General features: G+C 39.7%; 1 protein-coding gene across 3 annotated transcripts in view; it reads left to right on the top strand.

Annotated features, from left to right (window-relative positions):
• HNF4A (hepatocyte nuclear factor 4 alpha) overlaps window positions 1-16,792 on the top strand; it is a 65,417-nt gene that overhangs the window by 30,977 nt on the left and 17,648 nt on the right. Inside the window, exon 1 of one of the 3 annotated variants that reach the window (XM_060772183.2) lies at window positions 7,841-8,127. The exons of the other annotated variants lie outside the window; for them this stretch is intronic. Coding sequence (XP_060628166.2) covers window positions 8,007-8,127 — 121 coding nt within the window. The 5' untranslated portion in view covers window positions 7,841-8,006. Of the gene's footprint in view, window positions 1-7,840; window positions 8,128-16,792 lie in introns of those variants that run through there. 3 annotated transcript variants of the gene reach the window in all.

Genomic DNA, 16,792 nt, shown 5'->3' with positions numbered 1-16,792 from the left:
GGGAGAACATGGGGATCAAGAATAGGGCTCCACAGCCATCTTGGAGGACCATCATCCTCAGGCTATGAGAAATCTCCTAAGTAAGTAAGTAAGTAAGTAAGTATGTATAGACCTCCATGCATTTGCCTTATTCCTCTTAAAAGTTGTCTAACATAGCCAATATTCTGTGTGTGAGAGAGAAATGTGATGGCCAGAAATGCAAGTGGGTTTAAAGATGCAGTGGGAAGAAGACATGGAACCATTATTGCCTCTGCAAAGGTTGTTTATTGCTCTTCTGGCTTAGTTACATTGCTATCAACAGAAGTTTAGAGAAGGAATATTCTGAAGATAACATGGATGAATTAACTCTTTCGAACAATCAAGAGTTGTCATCCATAGTGGATTCTGGAAACTGGCAGACAAATAATAAAATTTCCAAACACTGGTTCCACTATTAAACCATTTCCCTGCCTTTTTTGAGCCTGTCTAGTTTCAGAGGACGTAATCAGAATGAAAATGGTGTGGGGGTGCCTGAACAAACAAATGCAAGGCTATCTCTCCCCACCCCATACCCACACTTGAGAACCGTCCTCCTATTTCATGGACACTTTGTTTTCTCAACATTTTTATCTAGGGCTTTGAAGACTGTGTATTTTCCCAGTTCAGGCACGTGCAGCCCCCAAACTCATTTATTTTGAAACCGAGAACAAAGGTACAACTATGGTATAGTTCCCCAAATTACAAGAATGGGACTTCCTTCCATAATGTCAGTTTGCCATTCAGTACTAGCAGAAGTTACCTGGGGGTGACCAGAAAAGGTTAGCAATGGTACATCTGAGCCATTTCATCACAATTGGAGGTGAAAGGCTGGGTGATCCATTGACAATTTCCAGGCATGTAACCTTTCTGTTCCCCTTAAGAAATTCCCCAACCCAGCTATCCTTGTGCATACACTTCTTTCGTTTGCTATTTCTAGCATCCTTTAATCCTTCCGGAGTTAGTCCCCTTAGACCTTGTCAGGGAGAAAAAAGCTAATTTTTGCCTTACTTAGTTAAGGGTTTTATTTGAGCAAAGGTTTGTTTTGCTGAAGTGAACAAAACAGGCTGGTGGTTTATGATATTGTACCAGACACTGCGGCAAATCCTGCGCATATTTAACTTGATGTCTGTACGCATTTATCTAATCATAGGGATCACTCTATCCAAGCTGGGATTGGGATGGAAGATCCTTCAATGGGCTGTTAAGGTTCTTTCTCCACCTTCCTGACCCTCTTGTATCCCATTGTTTCTTTCTATCTGGCCAATGAGTTACTGACTCAACAGGATCTTGCTGGAGAGCCATGTTCTTTCAAGGAGCAACCATGCCTATCTTAAGTGTTCACATGTAGAAGCTTGGTCCTTCTCCCCAGCATCACACTATAGAGGCACAAGGCATGCTTTGTGCAAAAAGTGGCTGTCTTTTGCCTCTGTGATCACTAGCCCAACCAACCCTAACTCTGGTACTCTGCCTGCAATATATTACTGGCTAGGAGATGATGGAAGTTGTAGTCCAGCACAGTCAGAAGGTGCCAGGTTGGAGAAGCAGAGCATAGACAACAGAGCAAAGAAAATAAAATGTAGTATTGATATTGGTGATTGTTTTAATCCTTGCCTTCCTCCAAGGAACTGGTGTGGTCCAAAAGGGCACATCCCATTTGATTGTTACAACTCTGTGAGAAAGTGAAGGCTAAAACATCAATCCTGACACATAATCAAGACCTCACCAACCTTCCTGCCTGAGTAAAGATTTCAGCCTGAATCTTTCTTCTCTGAGAACACCTTATTTTTATAGAGTGACTAAAACTCTTAAAGGAATAGGGAAAATGATCCAATTAAATCACTCCTCAATCTAGTAGTTTAGTGGGATTCATGACTCACAGGGTGATTGGCATCATCTACTATCTCTTGATACTTAACAGTTCCCTCTGCAGGCCTCACATTAGCCATATTTACCAGTAATCAGATATTTTTGTGAGCTGTCCCTATTCATATGAAAAGTATCTAGGGTGGGTTGCTGTGAGTTTTCTGGGCTGTATGGCCATGTTCCAGACACATTCTCTCTAGACATTTCACTCACATCTGTGGCCGGCATCCTCAGAGGTTGTGAGGTCTGTTGGAAAGTAGGCAAGTGGGGTTTATATATCTGTGAAATGTCCAGGATGGGAGAAAGAACTCTTGTCTGTTTGAAGCAAGTGTGAATGTTGTAATTGGCCAGCTTGATTAACACTGAATAGCCTTGCAGCTTCAAAGTCTGGCTGCTTCCTTCCGGGGGGAATCCTTTGTTGGGAGGTATTAACTGGCCCTGATTGTTTCCTGTCTGGAATTCCCCTGATTTTAGAGCATTGTTCTTTATTTACAGTCGTAATTTTAGAGGGTTTTTTTTAATACTGGTAGCCAGATTTTGTTCATTTTCATGGTTTCTTCCTTTCTGCCAAAATTGTGATTTTTAGAGGGGGTTTTTAATACTGGTAGCCAGGTTTTGTTCATTTTCATGGTTTCCTTCTTTCTGTAAAAATTGCCCACATGCTTGTCGATTTCTGTGGCTTCTCTGTGTAGTCTGACATGGTGGTTGTTGGAGTGGTCCAGCCTTTCTGTGTTCTCAAATAACATGCTGTGTCCAGATTGGTTCATCAGGTGCTCTGCTATGGCTGACTTCTCTGGTTGAAGTAGTCTGCAGTGCCTTTCATGTTCCTTGATTCGTGTTTGGGCAATGCTGCATTTGGTGGACCCTATGTAGACTTGTCCACTGCTGCATGGTATATGGTAGACTCCTGCCGAGGTGAGAGGATCCCTCTTGTACTTTGCCGAATGTAGCATTTGTTGGATTTTCTTAGTCTGTGGATAGTTTGTAGGTTGTGTCCTTCATCAATTTCACTATGTGGTGAGTGGTTCCCTTGATATATGGCAAGAACACTTTTCCTCTAGATAGATCTTTGTCTTCTCTCACGTGGCTTGTTCTTGGTCTTGCAGCTCTTCTGATGTCTGTGGTGGAGTATCCATTGGCCAGTAAAGCCCAGTTTAGGTGGTTCGGTTCATCTTGGAGGAGGTGGGGTTCATAAATTATTTTTAACTGTCTGCCAGGGTTTTAATTGTGCTTCTTTTTTGACCTGGGTGATAGTTGTATTTAGGGTGACTTGTTTTGGAAAGACGAGGTTAGACCCACTAGCAAAGCACAGCTCGGTTCCATGAGAGTTCAATCCTATGGAGCTCATGGTTGTGCTGCAAAATTTCGTTTTTTGCTGGTCTGCTTTCTGTGTTTCATCTAAAAGATAGAACACCACTGTAGCCCAGGGTGCATCTACACTGTAGAATTAATGCAGTTTGACACCACTTTAACCACCATGGGTCAATGCTATGGAATCCTGGTATTTATAGTTTGTTGAGACAGAGAAGGCTGAAGACCTTGTAAACTACAGCAGGTGGCCCCATTACTGAAGTTACTGCTTCCTTCACATGCTACTTTTGCTTCTGTGTGGCATTTGGAAGTTAGGGGAAACAATGTGTACCTCTTGGGAGGCTGGACTTGGAAGTTTAATTCTGTGGCTGATATATAGTGAAACATTTCATACAAACTAGAGCAAAGGCTAGAATTCATCATCTACAGACTTAGATCATAAAGGCTGTAAACCATGAAATAGTCATGTTTTCTTTATAAAAGTAACAGGTCATAATAATTAATTATTACTGGTTTCTCAGCAGCAGTCCACCTGACACTCCTAAATAATAAATTGATATATGGTTAATAAATTGATAATTGATATATTAATCTTTATTTTTTTACACAACAGCATTTACAGGGGGTCATAAAACCTCACTTTAGCCCAAATCACTGTGTCTATATTGCATTACAGAACTAGAAATGAAAGGAGACTCTGAGAAATAGCATTACAGGACTTGTGTGTAGTTACATTTCGGGGATTTATACCAAATATCAATCAGCTCCTGTTTTCCAGCTAACCTCAGTGGGATTTGAAAAAGTTCTGTAAACTAAATCAGTTTGAGAAGTACAGCATAGCAGAAATCATATACAAAATGATACCTACCAACATGTAATGGAATGGAAGCTGGTTCTGTTTTATGTTAAATGCAATAATAACAATGGTGATGGACCCTGGAGGCACAGCAGGTTAAACCTCTGAGCTGCTGAACTTGCTGACTGAAAGTTCTGTGGTTCAAATCCAGAGAACGGGGTGAGCTCCTGCTGTTGGCCCAGCTTCTGCCAACCTAGCAATTTGAAAACATGCAAATGTGAGTAGATCAATAGGTACCGCTTCTGCAGGAAGATAATGGTGCAGCATGCAGTCATGCGGCCACATGACATTGGAGGTGTCTACGGACAATACCAGCTCTCTGGCTTTGAAATGGAGATGAGCACCACCACCCAGAGTTGAATACTAGACTTAATGTTAGGGGAATCCTTTACCTTTACTTAATGATGGTGATGATGATACACTTTATTTATATTTCGCCTTTCTCTCCTAGTGGACTCAAAGCAGATTACAGCATTTATATACATAGGCAAACATTCAATGCATTTACAGTCATATACAGTGAAGACACACAAACACAAACGCAAAGGCTTCTCCTTTCATTTCCGGCTTCCAGAGGCGGTGCTCATCTATGGCTCTAGGGAGGTGTTTTTCTCCATTTTCAAGCCGACCTTGTCACACAACCTCCTGGTTGCGTGGCCAGCAAGATTGCTTGAAACGTCTCTTTGCCTTTTCCCGCCAAAGCCGTACCTATTTATCTACTCACATTTGCATATTTTTGAACTGGTAGGCTGGCAGGAGCTGGAGCTGACAGACAGGAGCTCACCCCATCGCATGGATCTGAACTGCCAACATTTAGGTCAGCAGTTCAGCAACACAAGGGTTTAACCCATTGTGCCACCACGGCCCCATTAGGGGTTCATGGTATAATAGTAGTCAAGTCAAAGACCAAAGATATTCCATCTTTATCACATTTGAAGCATGGTCTTTCTTTGGAAATTGATTTTATATAGTAAGCTTATACCACAGTAGTTAATAGTATTAAATTCATGTTACCTGAAATTTATCACTTAATAGTATCAGCTGAAAAGCCAGTAATAAGAAACAGCCGTTAATGTGCCACAAAGTAATAAAATAGACATTGCAGCTATAAAGTGTGTATTGCTTTGTGGCATGAGATACAAGTGCCATATAGCCCCAAGGATTAGGTGGGGAAACTAAAATTATTGCAACAATCTAAAAGCAAAGATTTTTGGAGTAAACAAATCTTGTGAAGGCAATCAGAACTTAGAAGGCCACTCAATAAGGTCAGATAAAAGTACAGTTAATGTGAATAGATTTGGTTCTGTAGGCAAAGATCATTTAGGCTTGATTAGGGCTAAATCTACACTGGCATATAATCCAATTTCAGAATGCAGCTTAATTTCATTGAGCTAGATTATATGTCTGTGGAGACTCTCATAATCCAGTTCAATTCAGTTCAACTGTATTCTTAAACTGGATTATATGGCAGTGTAGATCCAGCCTTGGGGAAAGTGAGGCAATCAAGATAGAGCAGAAATCAGCCCCCAGCTGGAATGGCCAAAGAAGCTGAAGGTACAGAACATGTATGTATGTATGTTTGTTTGTTTGTTTGTTTTGACAATCAACACACTGAACTATAGGACAATGAAAGGCACTTCCAATAATACAAACAACATTGGACTAGGGAAAATTTGCTATCTCGGTGAATAATGCAATATGGCTCCCTTAAATATTTCTCATGTATGGTGTCAGCACATGCATCAAAGTTGAAAATGATTTTTCACACACAAAACTGATGAATACTGCAGAATGCAAAGTGGACATACATGGAAAGGCTTATTTGTACATGTACAATATTTTAGTACATCCATGTGTGAGCGTTGAGGTTTGTTGCGCCAGCTCCACTGGCTGCCAGTTTGCTTCTGGGCACAATTCAAAATGCTGGCTTTAGCCTATAAAGCCCTAAACGGTTTCGGTCCAAGTTACCTATCCGAACGTATCTCTCCTTATGAACCATCTAGGATGTTAAGATTTTCTGGGGAGGCCCTGTTCTCGGTCCCGCCTTTCTCGCAGATGCGTTTGGTGGGGACGAGAGACAGGGCCTTCTCAGCGGTGGCCCCTCAACTGTGGAATGCCCTACTTAGAGATATAAGATCGGCCCTCTCCCTCCTGACTTTTTGAAGAAAGGTGAAAACCTGGCTTTTTGAGCAGGCCTTCCCAAAATATGGCATAGTTATACGAAAGCATGGAATTACTGGATGACACAATCGAATAATGACTTGACATGGAGACGCTCATGGTAATGTTTTAAGGCTTTGTACGGTTTTTATATTTTTATATTGTATGCTAATGTTTTTAACAGTATTTTATGATTGTTTTATTTGTTATGATTGTTGAGACATCAAATTGTTGCCAATTGTGAACCGCTCCGAGTCGCCTCTGGGCTGAGAGGGGCGGTATATAACTATGGTAAATAAATAAATAATAAATAAATTCTACCATGTCATTTTCTTTAGATGCCTGAACTGTATTTTTGAATTCTCAACTGAAGACAGTAGTGCAATGCTAGAAATTTGGGGAGTGAAAAGATGTTTCAGGTGGAGAGAAACAGTCCCTTGGTACATCGCAAATAGTGTTTTAACCCTTTCTCTTACACCATTTCCGAGGTCCAGCGTGTGTCTTGAGGAATCTGTAATGCTGACACTATGGACATGAGACAAAATATGATGGCATGGAAGAACAAAAATACCAAGGCTTTTTGCATTTAAGCAGAGATCATTTCAATTGGGAAAGTGGTTTATAGAGCAGGCTAGTGACCTTCAGCAGTGGAGCTGTTCAGCAGTGGAATTCTCTGCCTCGGAGTGTGGTGGAAGCTTCTTCCTTGGAAGCTTTTAAACAGAGGCTGGATGGGCATCTGTTGGGGGTGCTTTCATTGTACTTTTACTGCATGGCAAGGGGTTGGACTAGATGGCCCATGTGGTCTCTTCCAACTCTATGATTCTAATTCTATGGTTCTTCTCAAGCACTACTGTCCTGAGCCACTTTGGGTCTCTCACTCTTACAAGCTTAAAAAAAGATAGAGTAACTTGGGTTTAAATATCTTGCCTCATGTATTATTTGGCCCATATCCCCACAGCAGAGTAGAATAACATGGAAGAGGATGTGTGGCCCACGCAAGGTGTAAGTACAGCAAGGTATCCACCAAATGTACAATTAACCTGTTTTGCATTTGCGTGCCTCACCCTCAAAGATCTGTTTTAGGTAAATGCTGCAGAGTGAGTTGTTTATAGTGAAGTCAGTGCCTGTAAAATCATGGGTTTATGGGGAAGTAAAATGAAAGTCTCACATTGTTCCCATGTATGACAGTGTGTAAATTACAATGCTACTGACCTTCACTAAACAGAGAGACAACAGGGTGTGGGAGAAGAAAGAGAGTGAAAAAGAAATAGATGGAGTAAGAGCAGTGAAATGGCAACAAGGGTAGAAATGTGGTGTTGGGTTTTTCTATATTGCAGATCAATTTGTCTGAGTCGCTCCAGCTTTACCTAGAAATAGTTCTGTCCCAACAACTGTGCATTAGGTACAGCATGTCCTGGGAAGGTTTTGTCCAGATTGTTTGCCCCATTGCACACTTTTTGCACCTGTCCCAGAGCTGAAATCGGCAATGCGCTGCTGACTAGCCCAAAAATAAACAGTCAACAACATGGAAGTGAAGGGGGAGAAAGACAGGAAGAGGGAAAGAAGGACGCAGCAAAGCAGTATGCACTAGTGGGTGAGACGATTAAAGATTAACCCCCCTTGCCTCCTGCCTCCACCCCTCTGGGTAGAATAGGCCTTGAAGCTCAGCGGATCCTTGCAGAGAATTATTTGAAATAAAGGCCAACAGATAGGGAACGCCGGCAAAATCAGTTGGGAGAAGTGGAGGGGCCAATAACCTCTGGCCGCAGATTCACTGCAATCTCGGCAGTGTTTGCTGATGATAATGCGCCTCTCCAAAGCCCTGATAGACATGGAGATGGCAGATTATAGCGCAGCTTTAGACCCAGCATACACAACTCTAGAGTTTGAGAACATGCAAGTCCTGGCCATCGGCAATGGTAAGTCAACTCAGGGCTTTGCCCATCTCTATGAAAATTTGGGTTTTGATGTGGTGAGGTAGTCAGAATTTAGAGAGCCATCAACATACAAGGAGCAATGGCAGCAACTGAATGGGTGGGGAGACTTGTCTTGATTTGTTTCCTTCATTCCTTGACCCAAAGACACTTTTTCCTAGTGGTGGATGTTCTTCTTGACTACTCTAGAGTCTATTGCCTCTTTATATGGCAAGTTTTTGTTTGACCAGCGTTTCACTATGCAGTGACTGGATGACCGTCAAGGGATGGGTGCGGTATAGAAAGCTCAAGGATATTACAGTTTTTTCTTCCATGCTACATACTTGGCTGAGGAAGGCAGAGAAGGTAGCATGAATGGTGAGCTTATGTGGGAAATGAATGCTGTTTAGAAATGGGTGATTGTATCCATTGAGAGGGTTTGGGAAGAAGATGGTGACTATAGTGATTGTGAGGATAGATTATCGTATTTATATCCTGTCTTTGAGCCAGCGTGGTTTAGTGACTTGAGCACTAGACTGTGGAAAACAAAATGCAAGTCTCCACTTGAAAACTCACTGGGTGATTTGGGGCAAGCCACACACTCTTAGCTTCAAAAACCCCATTATAGATTTGCTTTAGGGTCACCAAAAGTCAGAAATGACTTGAACGCACACAACAACAACAAATTTGTTCCCAAGACTGCCATTCAGGTGGGTTGAGAAATATTCCACTGTAGCTTTCTCATTGTACAGGAGCTAACTATGTACTTCCTCTGTATCTATAATTATGTATTTCCCCTGTATCAAAGACATGTTTTTGCTACATTGCCTCCTGGAAGGCTGCAGTGAGAGTAGCGGTTGCTTCAGGATCAAAGAAGGGAAAGACGTGTGATTACAATCTTATGCCTGTTGTCCTGGGAATAAGATCCCCTGAGTACAGTGGGACTTAATTCCAAGTTAAACATCTATAAGATTAGGCTGTGTATTACAAGATGTGCCACTGTATAGTGATTTCACACAATGCCATCTTATGTTTATACGTCTGTCACATTTGGAGAGTGCTGAGAGCATTGTATGTGTCATGTCTGTAAAAGTTACCAAACTTTGTATTTTTGCTCCTCTATACTAGTAATGCCATAAAAGAAAAAACTATTTTGAGAATTTGTATACAGTTAGCCCTCTAGATCCACAGATTCTTCATCTGTGGATTAAACTATCCACAGCCTGAAAATACATATTTCTTTAATCCAACAGCAAACTTTGATTTTGCTGTTTTATATAATCGACAGCATTTTACTGTGCCATTGTGGAGCCCTCAGTGGTGCAATGGGTTAAACCCTTGTGCCGGCAGGACTGAAGACCAACAGGTCGGAGGTTTGAATCCAGGGAGAGCGCAGATGAGCTCCCTCTGTCAGCTCCAGATCCCCATGCGGGGACATGAGAGAAGCCTCCCACAAGGATGGTAAAACATCAAAACATCCGGGCATCCTCTGGACAACATCCTTGCAGACAGCCAATTCTCTCACACCAGAAGTGATGTGCAGTTTCTCAAGTCACTCCTGTCACGGAAAAAAAAACCTATGCCATTGTACAGAATGTGACTTGAACATGCACAGATTTTGTTATCCATAGGGAAAGGTGGTGGTAGTCCTGGAGTCAAACCCCAGCAGATGCCAACAGGCACCTGTATACTGTACCAGTTATTATTTGCACCTATATTATTTTTAATTATTAATTCTAAATAGTGATAAGTGCATATTTGTGTTAGTGTGCTACTTGGTTTCTTATGGTGGTAAGGCTGAGGAATCACACAGGAAACATTGTTCAATCATGCTTTTAACAGCCCTATACTGTAGATCCAGATTATTATTCTTGTGTTATGGAGTTGATAGGGTAGATAGCTGGCTGTGGAGCTAAAAATATTGCCCTCTGAACTCCTGGTAACCATTTTGAGACTGTTTGCAGACTTTTCATGTTTACAGAATAAACCTTTAGATACACCCCATATAGTTTTCAATATCCTTTGCCTGTTTTGTGGATTGGCTGATGCAGTATTTTGAAGTGATCAGATTTTCAGTTGAATATTCTATCTTGCCTTGGGCTAACATGGTTCAAAATATATACGTGGAAAATTTTATGTAAAGAAAAATTTCCTAGTGATGCTTTTAGTACCAGCTTAGTAGATGTCCACAAACTTTAGATATGTCTAAAACTCACCATTGTCCCTAGCCAATTTTGGGGGGAAACTGTTTTGTAGAAGGGAGATATGGGCTAATACAATCGGGCAACTGTTTTGCCTCCCTAGATTTCTTTTGCCCTCAAGTGTTGTTGCTCTTTTCCATTGCTGAAACATTTTGAGAAATGTTTGAATTAATATGACTGAAGAATGTTTATTTAACTTCCGGTCACAAATGAGCCAGCAAATGGCTATGTGTAATTCAGAAGCATATGGTACACTGCTTAGCTCAACTTAACTCAAAAATGTATATCCCATAATCCAGATGTACACAATGTAACATCTTCCAATTGTTTCAAACATCAGTTTCATTGATTCTTAGCCAATATGGCCAAAAACAGCAATTCTAAGAATTGTCTTCCAAAATATTTGATTGGGAAAGGACGGCTACTTCACTAAATTTCTGGAAACCTTTTAGTTTTAATATTTAGGCAAACAGTAAATGTGTAATTTTAGTACTTTTTTCTTGTATCTCTTTAATAAGCACACTACCTTTTTCCTTTTGAATAATAAATGCTATTGCATAGTTTGTTTATTGAATATTACCTGATTATTGTGCTTTGCTTTATTTTGGATGATCTAAGATCACGTTTCTTGCTTTGGAATTGAATCTAGCACTTTTGCTAGAGCATCAATGTCTTTCAAAAGATCTTAGAATAGAACATAATAGAATATCTTTATTGTCACTGTACACTGTACAATGAAATTAAATGTTTTCCCCAGTACACATCACAAAAACAACACACCCATTCCTCCACACTCTTTTGACAGAACTTGTTACTAGATCTAATGAAAATGGATATCTGCCTGTTCACTATTGCCACGCTTCCTACAGTACAAGTGTAAAAATCTGTCATTGCTGTTTTATGGTCAGGCAATTCTCAGCGGCCTCTCAAAACTGCAGCTTACAGTGTTATCAGAAAGGCAGTTTCACGCTTGTCAATATGGCCTGTGATATGTTCTCGTAAATTTATTTTCCTATGCCAAATACATCACAAATTTAGAAAGGGGCTGATGTTTTATTTCGAGGGAAAAACAAACCAGCATATAATAAGCTGTAAACAGACTTAGTATGAATGCATCTAGATTATAATTAATGCAGTTTGACACCACTTTAACTGTTCAGGTTTAATGCTATGGAATCCTGGAAGTTCTAGTTGTGTGAGGCACTGGCACTCTTTGACAAAAAGAAGGCTAAAGACCTTGCAAAGCTACAATTGCCATGATTCCCTAGCATTGAGCCATGGCATTTAAAGTAGTGTCAAACTGCATTGATTCTACAGAGTAGGTGCAGCCTATACTTAAAGTAGTCTCATTAAACTCAAAGGAACAAGCATTTTGTAATTACAGTTCCATTGAATTAACTAAGATAGGAGCCAACCTAGTTGCAGTCATCATCATAACTGTCACCTTCTGGCTCTTTCTTCTTAATTGATGTTCAAGGGCTACCATTGAAGGGTCGAACCACAGTCAACAAACCAATGATTGATAGGAGGGCTTTGAGTTTTAGATATGCTAGTTCCTTTTGTTTTCAAAAACAATTGGTAGTCAACAACCAATAATTAAAAACATAACGGCAGTCACGCAATAAGAATGGCAAAATCTAAGCAATAAAAATATAGCCAAACCAGGCAAATAGTAGCTAAGCAACTATGTAATCCTTGAGATATTTATGAGTTTATAAGATACTTTGATTATGCATTCTTGCATGGCAGGGGTTGGACTGGCTGGCCCATGTGGCACAGCACATAGCTCTCCTTTCAATATTGTGGCTATCTCCCAGTATTTGCTGACTGAGGAAACTGTCTGATTTTCTCTAACGGAAGGTTTCATACTGCATAAAACAAATGTTGAGATTTAGCTATAGCTATTATAGGTACCTGTTAGGAAGTGATCACAGTGAGAAAACAGCAGGCTACAACTTCCAAGGTCCCCCAGTCAATTTTGGCAGATCAGTTTGGTCGGTTCTAGCTCCAGAAGCCATTACTCTAAGCTTTTGCTTCTAGCCCAAGGGTATTGAACTCATTTTCATCAAGGATCACATCAGCCTTAAGATTGCCTTCTAGGGCCATTGAATCTGTGGACAGAGAATCCATGGATGCAGAGGGAAAATTATTATTCTTTTTTACATAATGGTTGGTGCTCTATAGTTTCTGTGTTCACAAATATTATTGAATGACAACTCCCATCACTTGTGACTAAATGCCATGTGGACTGGGGATAATGGGAATTACAACTCAACAGGACATGTGGCTCTGAGGTTGGGGAAAGGTCAAAGGGGATTTTAATCAGACATCATGTCTGATCAGACATCATTTTAATCAGACACTTGTATCTATATTCATACCCCAGTATCCTGATTAAACAGAACAGACTGCAGCTTTCTAGATCTTACCATATCCCAGCTCCCATCAGTCACAATGTTTAATGATGTGGAATACAGGACTTGTAGTCCAGCATCTGTAGGGCCATATAAAATGACATAGTGGACTGCATTCAGCCCACAGGCCTTGAACTTGATGTATGTGCTCTAGCCAGTCACAGCATTGTGGGAGAGGAGTTGGCATTGATTCCCTTGTCTTTTCTTTCTATCTATGCAACGGGACCATCTTCCCTGTTGTCTTTTGTGGTGCCTGAGGGCCTTCTCCGGAGGGTTTATCAGACCACCAGAGGACATTTTGAGTATCCATGGAAGAAGTTGCAGAGACAAAAATATTATTCTCTTCTCCTTCCAGAAATAGATGCTGTTCTCATCAAAACAAACCGGGGACCACACAATTACAACATTATGATTGCACTTTAATTACTATGCCTCCATCCTATGGAATCCTAGGATTTGCAGTTTAGGGAGGTGTATTTAGGATTCTTAGCCAGAAAGCTACTACATCTTATTATTATTGTGAAAGGGCTTCCTATTCTGTCTTGGTTGTGATATGTGACAATAGAAGGCAAAAACCTGAAGGATACAGAAGATTAATATTCGGAGCATCATTCGGAGCAACAACTGCAAGATGCATTAATTGCAGCAACTGCCATTGGAAACAAAATTAATAGGTCCCCTCCAAATCTAGTCACATACACAAATCCCTGCACACTACATAGACTAACAAAAACATTCTAGAGGACTTGGTTTTTAGACCTGTTCCTGTGGCTATTTGGGGTGCTGGTTAAGAAAGTTGCATTGATAGACTGCATCAATTCTAGATTCTTATATTGTTTCTTAATTATCGTGATTTTCTATGGGCTAGCAGATGAAGGCTAGAATATGACATATCTTTTGTATTTCAAAACTAGAATAGATTGAAGAAAACCGGTGTCATTTTTTGAATGCACAAGTCAAATATCTGAGAAACAGGTCTAACATTTGAGGCACTAAAATTTCTGTTGGCCAGTGTTATGATATGCAGCCATTTCATCTTTTATTTAGGTCATTGTATTCCTAGATATTCTCACTCCATGTAATGTCACAGCATGATGACATCTGTCAGTCCTGTTCAACTAGATATTACCAGGAAAAGACAGAAGATAGCTGTAGCAAGCCTCATCTAATTCACTGGGAGTCTGAGAAATGTAAATAACAGTGTAGTTCAAAGCTATTCATGCTGGATCAAGATTTGTGGCTTGGGAAGACTTCATTCAGTCCAGAAAAATGTTGTTTGAGAGTAGTCTAATTATCCCTGATAAGGCTATTTTGGCAACTAGTTGATATGTGACTGTCTTTAAACCTGTAAGGCAAATCCAATTGCAAATAATTTAGAGGAAGTGAATGTGACTGAATTCCCACAGTACCAATTACTGTAATCATTTCGTATTGTGCTTCAAATTGGGCCAGGAAAATATGTTGCCTTGTTTTATAGTACATGGGAGCATTTTTCCTAATCGCTTTGGAAATAAACAATATGACTGTATTTAACAGTGAGACAGTTTATATTTTTATGTTCCTTCATGGCTCATTCAAATGCTCATAAATTCAAAATTCACTCTAACAAAACTATGATATGGCACCAAATTAAGAAATGTTATCAATCACATTTACATATGTTCTACATGAACAAATTTGCACACCACAATTTGTTATGCTTATGTATATGTCACAATCCGTTTCTGAGGGTGCTTCCAGACAGCATCAAAATGTAGGACAAATAAGTAAGGCAAAAATCGTGGGATCTGACAGTAAGTCCAAACACAGACCTGTCAATCCTGGTAAATACAAATCTTTATTTGTAGCAGATTTTAGAAATCTGCAAAATGCACAGGCAACATACAGTGGATGTTTTTTTTAAAAAAAAATTGACCCTCTGAGATATGCTAGATCTCATATGTACTCATGCGGATATATACATGTACATACAAGCAGATTTCTCATTCTCTTTCTCACCCTACTGTAAATTCAAGCTCTGTTTAATTTCATAAAGATCAGAACCAACAAATGCTTGGAGAGCATTCTCTTGTAATTGCTTTCCATTTGTGCTTCCATTTAGTCACTTGTGTGTCCATGGCTCCTTTTATTTACAGCTGTTTCAAGGTTTTAAAATACGCACATGTGCTGGAGCAATCCACACCAGGGTATATGAATGAAATCACATGTTTTCCTTCACTGGAGAGAGAAACAGTCATATGAATATGTGCATTTTTTGGCCAAAATTGCATTTAAAGTTCACCTTTTAACACGTGTTTTTCAGCTGTTAATCAGAATCAGTGTGCATTTTTGTGAAACGTCATTCAGCCACACACACACACACCCCCCCCACTTTATACCAGTTTCTTCCACATTTAGGTCATGTGTAGAAGGACCCTTAAATTGATACAAGCTGACATACTACTAGGAAAGAGAGATGAACCATAAAAGGATCTTAATTTTAATGTTCATTTTTTCTCCTACAACTCAAAAAGAGAGATTAACAATATAACTATGTAAATACTTAATGGCAATTAATTGTTTAGTCATATGGATCCACCTGTGCAGACTACAATTCACACAACCTCTTATTGTTGGCTATGTGGTCTGAATCGGAAGGGAATAAGTTCACCACTCTAATGTTAATCTTTTGTGTATTTTGCTTCTGAATAGTAGTAGCAAAAGCCAAAATCCTATGAGATGCATGACTAACTTGGCAAAGTCAAAGATTGTAAGAGACAAGGATGTGGACCAGAAAATCCCTCACTTAGGTCTCACATTTGACATAAATTTTCCAATTAATCCAAGACAAAAAAATTCTGTTAATCTCACCTGCTCTCAAGACCTCACAGTATCACAGTATTGGCCTAACTTGTAAGATTGTTTTAGTGATACATGCAAAATGTGAGCTCTCAAAAATTAATGTATTGTTTACTTAATCCATACTCTGCATATAATTCTAAAGATAGCTTGCAGTAGCATAAGCTATTAAAGGGATATAGCTAGATAAATGCAAAAGAAACATTTTGAATACTTGAAAGCCCTATATGCTGACTGGGTTATAATGGAGCACTGAGCCATGGCAAAGTGGTGTCAAACTCCTCTACAATATGAGTGCACCCTAGAGCTCAAGCTGTAGAAATATTAAATACAAGCCACCCCCTGCCATGCGTTGCTGTGGCTCAGTCTGTGTATATGTGTTTTGTGTGTGTATATTTGTGTATATGTGTATATATGTGGTTTTGTGCATGTTTTGTAATGTAATTTTTGTTTTTTGGCTTTTTAAGTACCTTCCGCTGTGTTTTCCAGTGTTTTGATGACTGATGGTCACTTGTTGGCCTGATAGGTGTCTTGTATCCAAATTTGGTGTCAATTCGTCCAGTGTTTTTTGAGTATGTCAATCCCACAAATGAACATTACATTTTTATTTATATAGATTGTCATTGTCGCTACTGTGAGTTTGTACCACCAAGGGCTATTCCAGATTGGTCTAAAGAAGCATTAGTTCTCGTGATATAGCAACTTGGTTTCTACTGGTTGTTTCTGCCCCTGCATCCCCTTACCCAATTCTTCATCCCTCTCCTCATCTGGTTGTAACAATTTTCTGGGTCAGAATAGACACTGTTAAATTAATTATTTAACTGTGGCATATTTTGCTTAAAGTGGTCTTGTAGTTTGATAGAACAATCTACTTATTTTTAATTTTGTTTAAAAAATGTTAAGAGTTACAGTGCTGAAGCACTGTTTCGCTTTCTTTTAATGTTTAAAAATAACAAAGGAAGAGAAAGAGACATTTTGTTTCAATATGTTTTGGAATTAAAAAATAAACCCACTGAAATGGGAACAATGTTGCTGCCAGAGTTGGGAAATTCCAGATGCACATTACAGGACCTCTGGGCCAGTGGTTCCCAACCTGTGGACCTAAAATAAGGTCCACGGCTCTATAATATTATATGGTTTTCTGTGGGCGAGCAGATGGTGACTACTGAATGGCATATGTTCTATATCAGAAACTAGAGCTGATGTGGTCTATCCAAT

This window comes from Anolis sagrei, chromosome 4, assembly GCF_037176765.1.
Source record: "Anolis sagrei isolate rAnoSag1 chromosome 4, rAnoSag1.mat, whole genome shotgun sequence".
Taxonomy (NCBI): domain Eukaryota; kingdom Metazoa; phylum Chordata; class Lepidosauria; order Squamata; family Dactyloidae; genus Anolis; species Anolis sagrei.
The sequence above is the reverse complement of the archived record's forward strand: the minus strand, read 5'-3'. Positions and strand labels throughout refer to the sequence as shown.